Source organism: Podarcis melisellensis (assembly GCF_964234715.1).
Source record: "Podarcis melisellensis genome assembly, chromosome: 11".
NCBI classification, from domain to species: Eukaryota; Metazoa; Chordata; class Lepidosauria; order Squamata; family Lacertidae; genus Podarcis; species Podarcis melisellensis.
This window is the reverse complement of record NC_138543.1, coordinates 33,244,946-33,262,216: the sequence shown is the minus strand read 5'-3', so window position 1 is coordinate 33,262,216 and position 17,271 is coordinate 33,244,946. Positions and strand designations below refer to the sequence as shown.

The 17,271-nt window shown below is 41.2% G+C and overlaps 2 protein-coding genes across 2 annotated transcripts in view; both read right to left on the bottom strand.

Moving 5' to 3' along the window:
• Positions 1-804: 804 nt before the first annotated feature.
• CARTPT (CART prepropeptide) lies at positions 805-4,622 on the bottom strand. The gene is made up of 3 exons (XM_081930273.1): positions 4,385-4,622; positions 3,985-4,068; positions 805-2,586 (listed from the first exon to the last, which is right to left on the bottom strand). Exons 1-3 carry the CDS (start codon positions 4,526-4,528, stop codon positions 2,479-2,481), a joined length of 336 nt encoding a protein of 111 aa, XP_081786399.1. The 5' UTR covers positions 4,529-4,622; the 3' UTR covers positions 805-2,478.
• Positions 4,623-11,254: 6,632 nt separating this feature from the next.
• Positions 11,255-17,271, bottom strand: part of MCCC2 (methylcrotonyl-CoA carboxylase subunit 2) — a 33,552-nt gene continuing 27,535 nt past the window's right edge. The window contains exon 17 of the mRNA XM_081929406.1: positions 11,255-11,489. Coding sequence (XP_081785532.1) covers positions 11,372-11,489 — 118 coding nt within the window. The 3' untranslated portion in view covers positions 11,255-11,371. The remainder of the gene's footprint in view (positions 11,490-17,271) is intronic.

Genomic DNA, 17,271 nt, shown 5'->3' with positions numbered 1-17,271 from the left:
TCATTCAACAAAGCTGAATGTTGGAAGATTAAGGATGGACAAAAGAAATAACTTCTTGACACAGCAAATACTTAAACTATGTAATTTGCTTCCACAGAAGTCATGATTAGGATTGCACAGCAAGTCATTCTTGCCGCTGAGATCAGTGCAAACTGTGACTAACATAGTCTGAATCCAATGCATGGTACTTTTTTATTTGTTATTTATTGAGCACACGTTAACACTAAAATACCCTGGGCATTATGATAAAGCCATCATTGTTCCACCATTTTCCCAGAGGCAGTCCAAGACATTTAAGAGGTGGCCATCTTTGAATCCTTGCAATGTTTCACAGGAAGCAAGAGAGTGTGGAAGTGTTTATGAGACTTGTACTACAATATCACCAGTGACTTTGGGCGAAACCCCGGGGTCCTACATTGCTCCATAGGTGCTCCTGATAATATGACCATCTACCCCAAGACACCTCTTAGATACCAGTGCATTTGGGCCATCCCCTATTTTCCAAAATATTAACCATTTAATAACTGTAGCTGGTGGTAGGAGCATCACGGTAGAGCATCAGGTTAATCTTGCTGACAATATCTATCCAAACAAAGGCACCAGTCCTTCAAATTTCCGGTTTACCTTAACAAATTCTGATGACTTTATTGCCAAGGCTTCAGCTTTGCTATTCACACGGTCATGTATGCATACGTTTGTGCTGGTGAAAAAGAATTTGCAACCGCTTAACCCAAAATGCCCGAGTATTAAAAAAATCCCCAAATGTCTGACGATACTAAAAGAAGAAGGACTACACTGAAGAAGGACTTTGTAACAATGATTTTTATTAACAATCAAATAAAGGATTTGAACACAATGGGACATTACTGAAAAACATCTACATATGTGAGCTGTACATTGTTACAGAAGTACAGAAGTATTCTGTTTCATGTGCTTCTAAACATTAGAACTCTTCCACTGAACACTCAGTCTCACAGTTCTGGACCCTGATCTATTCTGCAACAGCTACCATCCATTCCACACAACATAAGGTGTGTGAGAAATGGTGCCTAAAAATGGAAGGTGTTCCATATTTAATAGAAATTTGTACAACATTGTTGTTATTTTTAGTGCTGTGGTACCCACCTTGATTCAGTAACTCCTACATCTTTAATGCGAGCTACTTGGAGTTTAGGATGCCTTGACCTATTCTTTTCAATCTCTTGCCAAGACTTGGTCAGCACAATGGTCAGAGATGTGCACAATGGTCATGCTGTTTGTAACTGCACCAAATCCATGCTCTGGGTCTCTAAAACAATCCCAAGTGGATACATCCATTAACAATGCTTTCTTACAAGTAAAACTGTTGGTAAAAGCCTAGACATTTTGGTCAATTTGAAGAAGACCCTTGTTCTCCTTGAACCTGTATGCTTTTTCACTGTTGAGAAAGGAAGACCCAACAACTGGAGTTTATACAGAGGAAGATTTGAGCAATATTCCTTTCTTTTCCCTTGTGGCTTCTTCAAAACCTACCGGTAATTTGGCTACATATTAAGCATTTCTTCCAATTATTTCAAATTTTGAAGCCTGCCGCACCGTTTTCAAAGTAGGACTGTTTTCATACCACGTGAATTTAGTAACCAAGAAGCAAACATGAAATAACACGAGTGGCTAATCAGTACAGATTCACTCGCTGAAGTTGTTTAACATGAAGTCAACATAGTGACATGTTTGCAATGCAGTTACTATTACATACACTTGTCCTTTGAAATGGCAACACCACAGGCTGATCCATTGCACACTTGGTCAAGAAAAATCATTCCTAGTTTCTAATTGCACCTAGAATCCTAGCATGCAGTTACAATTAGCTTCCATTGCTTTTTATTTTATTTTATTCAAGAATTTGGCTGCCCACCAAAAAAGGTGCAGGCACGGGGTAAAGGCATTACCAAACAGAGACAAAAGGATTGGCCCACAGGGTGCTTTGGAGTGATGCCTTTGTTTACACATTTTCCTTGGTGCGCTTTAATGAAAAAGGTATTAACAGACACTGTCCCATTTATTGTTTATGTGTTGCAACCTCCCACATGTCCTGTCTCTCGGGCCATTGGCTGCAAAGAAGGTAGACAGGTTAACGGACGCTCCCTAGATCTAGTTGTCATGAGGACATTCCACATACAAAAATACTAATTTCAAAATATCATTTGAGCTTCTTTGCACAGAGATACAGATGCATGGAAAGAATGAAGATGGACACAAGGAAGAAAATCAAACGGCAAGATGGAGAAGAAATGGCGGGACAGAAAAATGTCAGACATCCTAAAAGGTAATGCCCTGGCAACAGTTAAATATAACTGTTTCCTTTTTTTTCTGTGTGTGTGTGTGTGTGATGGATACTCCACCCCACCCCACCCGCCTCGGTGTCACAGGTATGATCCTTCAGGCAAGGCGAAACTGGATCTTTCTCTGTACTCCAATGGTCGAGGGAGGGGCATTTCTTTACAAGCACTTCAAGAGAAAAGTGTTACAAGATGTTCCTCTGGGGCAGTCACACAGCTTCCCGATCCTGGATCCTTTCCGCACGGCACACTGCTCTCCAGCATCGCACTGTTGTTGAGAGTAACCAACAGTTAGACAAAGGAAGTCACCATGCAGAAGAACATAAATGGCTACTGTGCCATTTCTACTAATTTTTCAACACCTGAGCTTTACTTTTTGAGGATTTAAATATTCTCCTATCCCAATATCCTAACAGGAGAACGAATGAGTGGGAGAATTGGTTTGCTCAACTTCAGATTAGGGGGCTTCCAGAATGGGGCTTAATTTGCAAACAGGTCTTTGTTTTCTGTTTTTTACTGGCACTTTGAGGCCAATGATCATGTGTAGGTGCTGCAAAAATAACAAAACAACAACAAAACCAACAGCTACTTGCATGAGGAGCAGTGATCCCACAGTAAGCACCCATCTGGAAACACGGATACCAGTATTGGAGCATTTAGAAAACCACATTAAAATCTCTAGCCCTCATCAAAAAGCCCACAAGCATACTTCCCTTAGGGATATTTGTTGATTAATAATGGAAGCATGCAGTACAGTATTTGAATTAGCAATCCTGTATATGTCAACTCAGAAGTAAGTCCCATTGTTTTCTGTGGTGCTTCCTTCCAGGTAAGTAATAAAAGATCACAAGCAAATAACTGTTTTGACCAAAGCACACATATTGCTGCCAAACATTTCAAGTACAGATCGAAAACTGAAACCCTACTTATATGAGAATCCACTCAAAACTCAAACTGGAAATTCAAATATTGATAACATTAAGGAATTTTGTCTCCCAGTGCAATAGAAAGTCATCTTCTAATACCTTAATATAGCAAGGGGTAAGTGAAATCTAGTCCTCAGCTGAAATCAATGACCAATTTCTTATCGGCTATTCAGAAGGATTTTTTTTTAATGTGCTCCAAGTTCCACATCAATTTTAGATGATAGGATATAACAAAATATGCGAAGAAACTAAGACTGCAACCTTACACTCCATTTTGAAAAGAGGAACCCTCTTGGATCTTCACCAGGATTTACTTCCAAAACTTGCTCCAAGTTCAATCATGTCTACTCAGAAGTAAATTTAATGGGATTTACTCCCAGGTCTGTGTAATTGGGGACTGCAGCCTTGTAATACCTAATGGATTAATACGGCAGGGAGAGCTCAGAACTCTTGGAATCACAGCAATTGCGTGAAAGAGCAACAACCTGCAAAAGTTCTGAGAGGTGTGGACTCCCAAGTCCCGATTTCAAATTAAGTGGGGGACGCCAGGATGAGAACCAGTCAACCACGCTGACGTCCGGAGGAATTGCTCAATTTCCAGAATCCAGATTGACAGCCCCAGCCCTGTCTTGACCACACACACACACCCCGCCACTTCCTCTAGCCCCTCTCCGGACAACTTTCTCCTTCGAAAGCTGCCCTTTCCCCTCTCAGCGCGATGGGATGGGAAGCCAACTCACCATGGGGACTTGGCCATACTTCTTCTCGTAATGCGGGAGCCGCTTGCTTTTCAGCTTCTCCAGAACTTCCTGCAGCGCCTCGATCTGCGGACACACAAAGCGCCCCGTCAGTGGATCGCGCAAGCAAACCCCTGCCTCTCTCGGACACGCGCTGCGCTGCCCGAGGGCGCCACGAGATGGGACGCCCTCCTTGAGCGCCTTCCTCCTCGAGCTTCAGCTCCACCTCAGTCGCTAGATCACCTCCCTGCTCTTAACTGTGGCGAAGTTTCCCCGAGACTTCGACCTCTGCCGAGCAAAGGGAGCCATCCAGCTAAGCGAGAGATTTTACGCGCGATCCGAGCACGCTTTCTGGGTGGCCCCCGCCCTGCCCATGCACACCCTTCCCTTCTGTAGGACCTACCAGCTCCTTCTCGTGAGACGTGTCCTCCATCGTGGAGTAGATGTCCAAGCCTCGGGGCTGGAGCTCCGTTTCCTCCTGCCCTTTGACGCCCACCAGCAGCAGCACCGCGGCGCCCAGCAAAGCGAGCAGCCGGTAGCTCTCCATGGTGCTGAAATGAAAACGCTGCTCCTCGCGGAGCCCTCTTTATACAGCTGGCTGGGGGCACCTGTTGACAGAACTGCTTGCTCTGCGATACGTCAGTCCTGGCGCGGGTGCTGATGTGGGGTGGGGGGAGGCGGGGACTGCAAGGTGGATGACGGATGAGTTGGGCGATTAGCTCAATTTCCTCCAGGGTGGACGAGAGCAAGAAGAAGACGCAAGACAAAAAGAAAAGGAGGGGGGAGGAAGGGTGCACTTAGGGTAAAGCGCAGTGACGGGCCTCCTTCCGGAGACAGAAACAACTCCTATTTCTAATGCAACGTGTTCCTCATGGACATGAGTATGATCCAACTTAGTATCACTGTGCATGGTCAGAAGGTACCTGGGAGCGTCTAAAATGTTGACATATAATATCTGTGTTTTTTTATTATGTTGTCCTTACACAAAAGAAGTCTCCAAACAACATAAAACGCAAGACTAATTAAACCAGTTAGGAACCAGATAACAAGAAGGAAACAAAACACAGTGAACAAAATTTCTCATCCCAGGAGTCGTATGAAAAGGATAGCCCCAGACCCAAAGTTGAGCATCACAAAAGAGGCTTGATCATACTGAAGTATATGGGCAAAAGAAATGCCTTAGCCTGGCATCAAAAAGCTGATAATGAGGGCACCAAACATGTTGCCCCGGAGAAAACATATAAGAAAGCAGTTGACTGAACATAGGAAGCAGTTCCTTCGTGCGAGTTCAGATCATTGGTCCTCCCTCTCCATTTTATGTAGCTATTCTATCTGGGAAAGCTAGTTAATGTTGGATGTAATCTGAATGTTACCTTTGTAGAGTGACTGTCACTCTCGTGGATGGCTTCCATGTTATGGCACTAAGGTTTAACGTTCCACATCATATGGTTCATGGTTCTGCTCCTGCCTCCTTTCCTAGTGTCAGGGCTGCTGACACCGGCAGGTGAAATATCCATATGATTCCAATAATGAATGTGGTGCAGAACTCAAAATGATGCCAGTAGAGCACAGGAGCTAACTAGAAGAGGCAGCAACCACAGCACAAAGACCACATTTCAACCAGACCTGAATTTACACAACAGGATGAAGGGAGGAGGAATAACTTTGCAGTCTACATTATGCAGCTGTCATTATGCCAAGGAAAATGGTCATGGTGGCTCTAGGCTTTCAGTCTAACATTTCTCTTGTTACAAATGAAAACTGTATGTGCTACAGAGCAGTCTGTATCCTGCATGTTTATAATATGTTGTTTAAAATGGATTTTGGTGTAGGTCAGGGATAGGGAGGCTGTGGTCAGATATTTTTGGACTCCAACTCTCACCAACCCCAGCCTACATAGTCCATGATCAGAAATTTTATTATTATCATTATTAAACAAATTTATAAACAGCTTCATGGCATAGAGCCATCAAGATCATGTCCAGGGTAAAAACATAGTAAAACACAGAAGCACAATCTCCAAGAACGAGAAAATCAGTCCAACAAATTCTGTAACAATAGAACTATCCATACAAAATTCAAAAAACAACAAAAACATTTCATGAAATGTAAAATTGATTTTTCCATAAATGACTGAGTTACACTTCAGGGAAAGCTTTTGTAAACAAAGCTGTCTTTTGTAAGCATCTAAATAGAAGAGAAGAAGAGTTTGGACTTGATATCCTGCCTTTCACTCCCCTTAAGGAGTCTCAAAGCAGCTAACAATCTCCTTTCCCTTCCTTCCCCGCAACAAACACTCTGTGAGGTGAGTGAGGCTGAGAGACTTCAGAGAAGTGTGACTAGCCCAAGGTCACCCAGCAGCTGCATGTGGAAGAGCAGGGAAGCAAACCCAGTTCGCCATGTTACGAGTCCACCACTCTTAACCACTATCACCAAGCTAGGACCGTGACTTCTGCTGAGAGTTGTACTCCACTTTTGGAAGGGCACATGTTTCCAATCATTTTGGATTGTTGGTTGTACAATTTATAAAACAGGATAGAGTTGAGGTGGTGTAGGTAAGCTGCTTTAAGGCTTGGTTGTGAATGTAACATTTAGAAACTGCAATGACTGCTCAACTATGGACTTCAAAATAAATTGCTATTATAGATTAGGTCTCACTTATCTCATTAACTGTGTAATGCTTAGTAATTTTAAAACAAGCACTTAAATCACATCTCACTTATATGACTCACACAAAATAACCAGTTCTATCAAGAACTGCCCATGTTCTTAGGCAGTGCTATTTTTCTAGAAAAAGAGGTGCCAGAACTCAGCCTGAATGTCTCCCTTGTTCTCTGATAATGGCAATGGCTCCCATCTGAGGTGCCAGAACTGAGTTCCAGTGAGTTCCAGCTGAAAAACAGCCCTGAGTTTTAGACTCTCATGTGCAGATGCAACTTGGGATGTATTCAGCTAAGTCCTACTTGAGTAGGGCATTGAAATAAATTATTTAAGTTAGCCACAACTAACAAGACTATTATTTTTAATGGGTCCACTCTGTGACCCTATGATACTATCCCTTGTACTCTCCCCCAGAGGAATTGCTTCTGTTCCTCAGCCATAGCAGGTCTAGCTCCTTAATAATTTTAATGCACTCTCAATGAATAAAACCAAATGTTACCTAATATACATAATTTTATTTGTATGCCACCTTTCCATAGCTAAAGTCATGCTCAAGGCAACTTGCAACAGGAAAATAATTACATAACTAACAAAAGTAGTCACAAACAATTAAAATATCAAAAAGTACACAACCAAATTGAACAATTTCCACATAAGCCATAGTATAAAGATATAAAAAATACTATCAATAACAACCCCCTCCTCCCTGCAAAAAACCCCAAACAAAACCCCAGCGTGAGAGTCAAGACTACATATGTTTATGACAACAACACAGTGAAAATTAATAATTTCCTACATCTTATAATAAGCAACCAGGAGGTAACATTTGCAAGGTATGAAGTCTGTAGAAATGCATCCTTTTTCATTATCTACATCTCAAGATTATTGATGAATTATTCCCAGCTCAAGAAGGGATGTAATTACCACTCTCTGTGGGCAAGCTAAGGATTTAATTCTGCAGCAGAGGCCTGGGGTCAGAAAGTAGTCTTCCCAGTCCCTGCAACTAAAGGACAAGTACCGGTAATCTGGCAAATAGTTCTATGAGGCACTGTCTGCAGCCCAGAAGAAAGTGCTTATAATAGGAAAGATGACCCAATTCTATGTGCTGCTTTTGACCTATAAAGTCTTGTGTGGTTCAGGATCCCAATAGAAAGGACCGCCTCTCACCATAAGAACCAACGTATTTTTAACATATCTTAGTCTCTAGGTTGATGATTTTCCTTTTTACTGTTAGCCACCTTGAGCGATATTCTGTTGGAAAGGTGAGATATAAATATTCTGAATAAAATAAAATAAATCTGCATATTACACCAAATTTCCTGATGAGAGCAGCCGGTCGCTTCAGAAAGATATCAAATAGCATGGGAGACAAGATGGAACCCTGTTCAACACTACAGGACAACTCCCATAGAGTTGCCTTTCTATAACGACTTCCATACTGGGAAGTAGGGTCAGAAGCACTGAAGTGTTCTGCCCCCAAGTCCCACCTTGCTAAGGCTTTCCAGAAGTTACTATGGCCAATTGTACTGAAAGTTGCCGAGAAGTCAAGAACAAGCAGGGCCACACTCCCACACCTTTCTCGTAACAAATGTCATCAACCAAGGGTAACCAAGGCTGTTTCAGTGCCATGACCATCCATTCCTGAAGCCAGAATGAAATGGATCCAGATAATAGGTCTCCTTCAACCATGCAAGAAGCTACACCGCCAGACCCTCTCAAACACCTTGCCTCTAAAAAGGATATTGACCGTTAAGAAATAGTTGTTTAACACTTCTTGGTGTTGCAGGAACCCCCCCCCCCCAATCATTCAGTTTGTACAAACACGACACACACACACACACAACATACGCAACGTTTCTGTTATAAATTCATAGTAAATCAACCATACATCGAATTTACACCAGTCCACTTTTCTTTTACTCCATGAAGGAAGGACTATCAAAGGGGGATGGTTTGATACAGGACGGCCATAATCCCTTAACCATACCAGCACATACACAGGAGCCCTACCCAGTTGGCATGACAACCTTGATGGTCCCAGACAGAAGACCATCCAGATCACAAAGGACTTGCATATGGGAGTGGATTCAACATGGACTGGAACAAAGGACAATCTGATCTTCCCTCTGGGCGCATGAAACTGCCACCTCCCTTTTGTCCTCTGGAAATGACTCATGGGGAGGGGGAGAGGAGGAACCAGCCAGGTGACAAGATACTCTGGTTACCTCCACAACTCCTCCCTCAACCTCTCTTTTTTGTGATGTAGTTGTGATGTAGTCTTAGGGGTGTAGTTTGGGCGATTAGTAACTAATAAAAGTTGGGGTCTTCTTTTGTTCTGGACTTCTATTTTGCTTCATCTTGTTGTGGGTGGGAGTCCTGTCGCGACAGTATTCAATAAAGGCCAAGCCTACAGGCTGCTGTTTTGCTCCAAGTTATCCTGGTTGCTGTCTTTGTTTTTGTCCAAGGGAGCCCTCGGATTTTTCCGTTAACATTGGTCAAGGCAAGGAGAGGAGGCATCACTGCCTCCTTCAAGGCAGTTGGTACCTCCCTGTCCTCCTATTTGTTGCCATCCATCTATCTCGGGAGACAATGGAAGACTGAACCATTTGGGGTGAAGTCAGTACAATTGACCGGTTGGAGAGCTACAGCACCTGCTGTGGCTCTAGAGACCAATCTGCAACTGGGGCAGATCAAGGCATCTGGTTATGCTGCAGCAGATGCTCCATAGCGTTTCTTTTCTTGGCTCTCCTCCCAGTAGTCATACCTCCTCTTGTCACTGCTGTAATCTGTTGTAACCTGACTGTAATCTGTTGAGAACTACACTTGCCCCACAGTACACAGCAGGGAGATTTCATTGTAGCTGTTGGTGATGGTGGTCACCTTTGTTCAAGTATGTAGAGGGTCACAATGCCTTGCTCTGAACACCGCAAGAGGAAGCTGTAGAGAAGGAATTGAGTTTTCAGCACTTTTGTTGGGATTCCATCTTTTCCTGGGGTTTCACAACATGCCTGCTGAGGGCCTTCTGGCGGTTCCCTCACTGCGATAAGTGAGCCTACAGGGAATCAGGCAGAGAGCCTTCTCGGTTGTGGTGCCTGCCCTGTGGAATTCCCTCCCAACAGATTTCAAGGCAATAAAAAACTATTTTACTTTTAAAAGACAACTGAAGAAGGCCCTGTTTAGGGAAGTTTTTAATGTCTGATGCTGTATTGTTTTTAATATTTGGTTGGAAGCCGCCCAGTGGCTGGGGAAACCCAGCCAGATGGGCGGGGCATAAATAAATTATTATTATTATTATTATTATTATTATTATTATTATTATGATGATGATGCCTGAAAGTTGATGGTGTTTTTCAGCTTGTCAAGGGAAGGACATCTAGCTCTTCCAAGACAGGCAGAGTCTGGCTGCTGTTGATTGCTGTGTCAGAGACCATGTTTCCCCAGGAGTACAGTCCTTGAGAGTGCTCTGCCCATCACTTCATCTGCTTGCTGTGGTCTGTGATGCTCTCTCCCAGCAAGGTTTACAGCAGTGCAGGTTTCCCGATTGTTGGCTCAAAGGCTTTCTTCATGCCTTCACATATTTTGCGAGTGTTGCCAATGTCAACAGGAGTTGAATGCTCTGACCCAGCTTTAGCCAGAAGTCATTGGCACATCATCCGGCAATCCACTGGGCATCATTCCTTGCCTTTCTCAGTGCAGCAAGCATATTTCCACAGGGCACACTTTTGCCTTCCAAAGAAACATTAATTATTTGAGTATGTAACTTGGGGAGGATTACAATTAGATAACAATGTAGTAAATCTAGTTTCATTTAAATTCTGCCTGAACACATTTGGACTAACAGCTGCGTCTTGGAACAGATTGCCTTGCTATGGACTATGCTATGGAGTAAGATACAAGGTTTAAAAATGCCAAGAAGCAAGCAGCTCCCGTTGGTTTTAGTGTATTATCTCAAATTCCTCCCGTAAAGGCAATTAATCTTTGTTGGAGTCAAGTCTTTTCTGCTATTAAATGCTGTGGGTGAGACCCAACATAGTGGAAGCAGGTGTTCATTTATACAGGGTGGGGCTTCTTCTTTCTCTCCCCCCACCAAATAATTTGGGAGGGGCACATGGGGGCTGGTGGAGGGGGGAAGAAACTGCAATTCCCATTGTGCAAGCATATTTCCATTGGGCAAGTGGCAAGACATCACTGAATGTCACCCTGTACGTTACAGGTGGGGCACCAAAGGAGGAGAGTAACAATGGGGACAAAATAACATCTGCGAGAGAAATATAATGACTGTACAGGAAATAAGATATACGGCTTTGTTCTTTCTTACCTACTCATTATTACGGCTCATTTTAGTTAACTGAAATATATAAAGGTGTGTGTGATGCCTGGCTATTTAAATTAAACTAATGAAGATGTATGAGCTGTCTAGCTTCTGAATCACTTATATGCCTTAGATTCAAATTTGAATGTTATGGGGAAGATACTTGTGGATCCAATTTCAATTATTTAATCAATTGTTCCTGTTTTTTTTTTTTTACAAAAATGCCACAATTACCTGTCTAATTATTACAGCAATATCATATGAAGCCTGATTTCAATATGCATAACAATAAAACCCAACTACAGTATTGAACAAATCTTTATTTGATATACTGATTCTTTTAGTCCATTTTATTTTTCGATTTGTTAATTAAAATCATATTAATAATCCAGAGGTGCCACTGCCAGACCATCCAAATCACATTCGGAAAACTCCAAACTCTGTCTTCTGGGTGGGCGCATTGAGTGCAGCACTCAGGCTGAGACCCAAAACCAGTCTTGTATCAGCCGGGTCAATAATTCCATCATCCCACAGACTGAGAAATAAAAAGCAAAAATAAAGGGTTACATTTTTACTACAAGTGACACAGAAATCTATTTCAGTTTAATAAGCAATAAATGGAACCTTTAGCATAGTACCTAACTACATTTTGCTACTAGTAGCATTTAAGTAACACCAGTATGTGGGCAGTAGACTATAGTAGAATCTGCACTGTGCCATGTGGCTCCCATATACGTAGCTTTGCTACATTTAAAGGCCACAACATCCCAATGGATTCTATTCAGTTATGATTCTATCCTGAGACTGCTATAGATCCTGTCAATATAGATCATTCAATATTTAACCAATATTTCCATCAGAAAAACCAAAAACCAAAAGTGACAACTATGTAATGAAGGAGAATGCAACTTTTCCATATTCAAACTACAATGGAATAACAACAACAACAACCCTACCAACATAAAGGCTAAAGGTGTGCAGTGACCACAACATTCACCTGTATCTGAGGTATGTGGAAATAGCACATTTCAGATCTGTTTTGAATCCACTTTGTGGTCTCCCAATTTGATTTGTTATTCAGGCCAAAATCTGAACTTTTAAATCTGAAGCTGTTTCACCACCACTGACTGCAAGAGGGAAATCCAAAAGGGGTATAACTTTTATTTTCCACATGTGGATGAAATCTGCATGCAAAGAAGCCCCTCTTTTAGAGGATAAAGCCTTTTGAATTTCAGGCAGACCTATCCAGGAGCTTCCATACAGGGAACCTTTTAAAGGAAAAGTCTCTACATTTTTAATTTCGTGCAAGAATTGGATGCGAATCACAGGCATGGTCACCCCTTCTGACAACTATGCTCTAAATCCAGTGTTTGTTTGTTTGTTTACACACACACACACACACACACACTTGTAACAAGAATCTCAAAGCGGTTTACACAAAACAATAGGGCAGTATATAAATTCTATTATTATTATTATTATTATTATTATTATTATTATTATTATTTCAACAGAATTTGAACAAAACTATTTAGTTTTGTATTAAGCTATCCCACACATATAGAGCACAATCCAAAGAAACACCAGCTCCTCCAGCATGTACACATGTACACACACACACACAAAAACACACACACTTTTTTACAATATCTGTTCTCTAAAGAGGAAATGTAAATTATGACTAATTACTGGGCTTAAATGTCAGCTAAATATGGTTTTTGTATTCAACTCAAATATATAGAAAGTGGTGAGACATTTCTTTGTAATGCCCTGCCAACAATCATTTCATTAATCTTCTTTGTTGAAGAATGGAAACTAATGGAAACTAATCCAAGTCATAACAAATTGCCTTAAAGCCATGGATTCAAAACTAAAAAAGGTAACAAAAGCACTCTATCTCAATGCTGAGTACATCCATTCATTTAAATTTTAGATTTATGTCGAGTGTGTGGAAGCCAGTAGGTACTAGCCAGTTGCAAAGTCAATAAACAAACTGATCATACAGTAATTTTATTTGATTATTATTTTAGAGGGCAGGAAGTAAGAGAGAGCAGGCCATCTGGAAAACAAGTGCTTTAGAACATTCATCTGTGAATAAGCAGTTGGAACTGAATGGTTAGAATAGGGTATTTTCCTCTGGCTAAAGAATCAAGCCTTCAACTGTTTATTGTCTGAAGATTATATTTTTAAATCTAATTATGCAGAAAACGTGCAGCCCGCTTCCGGAGTGTTAATATTCCTAAAGAACAGGACAAACCAAACTTCATTTGTACATGAAAAAATACTTATGGCAGCCTAACCCCATCAGGTCTTGGAGATGGTCTTGGTTTGCTTTCGCCGCTTACACTTACAATCATAACAGCTGTTCTTTGACCTTTTTCAAGCCCCTTAAAAGATTATTCAAACTTAGCATTCCTAGATGTGTGATTTCCAAGCAGCATGCTCTCTCTGTTGTAATGTGCTACTGCATATTAGCTCCTTTTCATTTATCTTTTAGCTTCTGGCTTTAAAAAAAATAAAAAATACAAATGTCCTTTAGCCACATCTTTCTCTAATTAACTTCTGTTAGAAACACAAGGAGAAGATAGTACTTTTCTTTAATGTGTGAGTGGCCTGAACTTTTAAAATGTGAAGTTTGTTTGGAGTGTTGATATCAGGGAAGGATATGGGAGCAGAAGTCCAGGGCAGAATGAGGGGAGCCCCCAAATGCAGGAGGACTGGCTTATGACACTTTGAAGTTGGTAAAGGAACAACACACTAGCATTTAAAATGAGGGCTCTTAAGACTAGCAAAACAGAGTCTAAAAATTACTTAGCGGCACTACTGTATGGTTGGGACTAATTGATACCCACTTTGGATGGGGTTGAACAATACTCTAAGAACTAGGTTCGCAGTTTGGGAGTGTGCATGGATCCAGCTTTGCTTTGCTCTAAATGTCTAAGGTGTGTCTGGGGCCAGGATTGCTTTTGCAGATCTGGTTGCTCTTACACACTGATTGGTAACCTGTCTTGGTGAATTATGTACCATCTAAATTGGTCCCTGGTCCATCTCCAAGCCCAATTCAGAATGTTGGCTATGACCTTTAAAGCCTTCAATTGTTTGGCATCAGGATACTTAAAATGCAATCCTCCCACGATCCTATCCTTCTGCTCAGGTTTTCAATAGAGGATCTGCTACAAATTTCACCACCACCTGAACAGTTGGTGGGTATGACACACATCTCATTCATGATTCCAAGACTGTGAATTGCCCTGGGAAGCTTGGCTGGCTCTTTCTTGATGATGGTTCTAGACTCCTTATAAAAACCATACTGTTCAAGGTTGCTTTTGGCATAGTCACTTCTGCCTGGTAGTTTCAAGGACTTTAAAAAACCTGCTTTGCCCTGTACTTTTCATTTGAATTTTTAATTACACTTTATCCTTCTGGCTTTAACCTCACTACAGCCTCTTGGGGCTATAGAAGCCAAAGATGAATTCCTCTTTCAGGATTAAAAAAAAAACACACATTTTGATATTCTAGACAATGTGTCAAAATTAAATGAAAACACTGACCATATTCTAAGAAAATCTTAGTTACAGGTAGGTAGCCATGTTGGTCTGCCATAGTCGAAACAAAATGAAAAAATTCCTTCCAGTAGCACCTTAGAGACCAACTAAGTTTGCTTTTGGTATGAGCTTTCGTGTGCATGTACACTTCTTCAGAAAACCTTATTGGCCCAAGTCTGGCCTTTAAGAAAAAGCACTATAACAAGAAAAATATCTATCCTTTAAATCTGTAGAACACAACTTTGATTTGGCAAATAGAATTTTTATTGGCAACTTGAAAGATTTTTCACCGTAAGATAAAAGATTACTTTCTCCAAATCACTGTGGCTTCCTATCTTTGTTTAGTGAAAACTGCCTTCTGTAACAGGACAAAGCATTAATTATTGAGCAACCCATCAAACCCCATGGCGAGACCATGAATCATATCTCTGCTTGTAAAAAATTCATAACAGGGCCTCTGCAAGAAGAAGAGGCTTGGGAAGAAAGCTGCTCATGTCATTTGTTACAAGGTAAACTGATTAAACTCCTTTTAGAGACCTGAAAGCAGATTAATCTAGCTCATTAAAAAGATGTCTGGCTAATGACTCTTGGTAATTAAGACCTCTGCATGTGAAAGGTTCTAGTCAGGCACGTTTGATGAGAAAATACAACTATGGAGCAGACTACTGACATCCTGTACATAGAATGAGATATAATTTATATGCAGAGCTAATAAAGAAATGTGCCTCCATTTTTAAAAAATGCACTGTTCTGCCTCCTTAGTCCCAATTTTATAGTACAAAGATCACAGTGCAAATATAAACATCACAGTGTGCATACAGAGTGATTTGCAAAATAATATATACACACAGGCATGCAGCACACTGTCACTGTTAATACCCCCAATAACCCGCTGAAGAAGTGATGGGGAGACTGGAATCTGCCTCCCCAAAATCCCCAACAAATAAGCAGAAATGTCATTTGTTGGGTGCTACGCACAGAATTCAAATTCACTGACTGGGATCTATGAAAGCAGCTGCAAGGAGCTAGATCCAGAGACTCAGGCACAGGAATCATGACTAAAGCTCCCTTAAGCATGCACTGCTCCTAACCCAGAAGATGGTCAAACAAAAACCAAATTGGCCTTGCTCTCTGAGGGTCTCGATCCAAAAATGTCACTGGATCCACTACTGGAGATTTACAGATCCTGGCAATTTGTCCAAGATTCAGATACCTGACCTTATACTAATGTCAATAAAAATTCCTTTTATTTGACTTTGTAATCTAGCATTCTCTTAATGTCTTTTATAGAAATCATTCTGATTTGTGTCACAAATTCAATGAGAAAACTTTTTGTTGGTGTCAAAAAGAACTGGATTTGTATATTGATATTGCAGCTCTGAGGGAAATAATCTTGTTCTTATGAAACAAACAGTACTTCCTAAGCATACAGCAAGCCAGAGCAGCAGCAAAATGCCACACAGGCGCTAATAGTAGCCAGGGTGGATCAAAGGAGTCAGTGGTGGATTGGAAAATAAAAAGAGAGTTTAGAGGAGGAGCTTCCCCCTTTTTTGCCTCATTGTAGTTCTGACACCCCTATAGCACAGACTTTCAAGACAATGATGGCTTTTCCTCTTGAATTTAAGCATACAGACTTTTACCCACTAGAAACACCAGGATTAATTTAGTCAAGGGGAAATATTTCCACTTCCACTTGGTGGATGTATATTTCAATGCTTAGGGTATAAAGTACTGTACATATAATTTGTGTGCACAAAACAAGCTTTTGGAGCTCTTGCTACCAATTATTGCATGCGGGTGGCGCTGAACCTCTTCTGAACCTAAGCCACTGAACCTCTTGAGCTTGCTGATCAGAAGGTCAGCAGTTCAAATCCATGCGACGAGCAAGTTTCCGTTGCTCTGTCCCAGCTTCTGCCAACTTAGCAGTTCGAAAGCAAACCAGTGCAAGTAGATGAATAGATACCGCTGCGGTGGGAATGTAAACAGCGTTTCCGTGTGCTATGGTTTCCGTCATGGTGTTCCGTTGTGCCAATAGTGGTTTAGTCATGCTGGCCACATGACCTGGAAAGTAGTCTGTGGACAAACGCTGGCTCCGTCAGCCTGAAAAGCGAGATGAGCGCCACACCCCATAGTTGCCTTTGACTGAACTAAACCGTCCAGGGGGTCCTTTACCTTTTACCACCTAAAACACTGCTTATGACAAGCAGGGGATCATTAGCGGTACCTTCAACAAAGTTCAAGAAGCTGAATTGGAAAAGGGAATCTAGAATGCCCAATTATATCAGTGGATACGATCAGGAAATTCTATGCAATCACAGTTGTGCCCTTATGTAAGTCCTATTCCTTTCAATGAGGTTGCATATGAAATGTTCTTAGTAGATCCTATTTTTCCAAGTACTTTAGCAATGCAGGAATTTAATGATGGATCTGAAGAGCACTGGAGATACTTTATTACTGAAAAGGTCAACTGCATAGGTGGAGGCGGACCAAACATGTCTGAAATGTTCTCTCATGAAGATCTCAAATTTAGAAGCAAAGAATGATGGAATGCCTCTAATTTTTAGCCTTTTCATCACAATTACTGAACATTTCTTATTAGAGACAAGTTTAAAAGCCTAAAGTTAAAATAACCTTTGTACAACCAATAACTAATTGACTGCTTGCAAGATCATCCGCTGAAAGGCAGATGTTTCTTGTATCACAACTAGGCACATACTGCATGCTTAAAAATCCAATTATTTTTCAGGCCTTTAACACATATAAAAATTATAA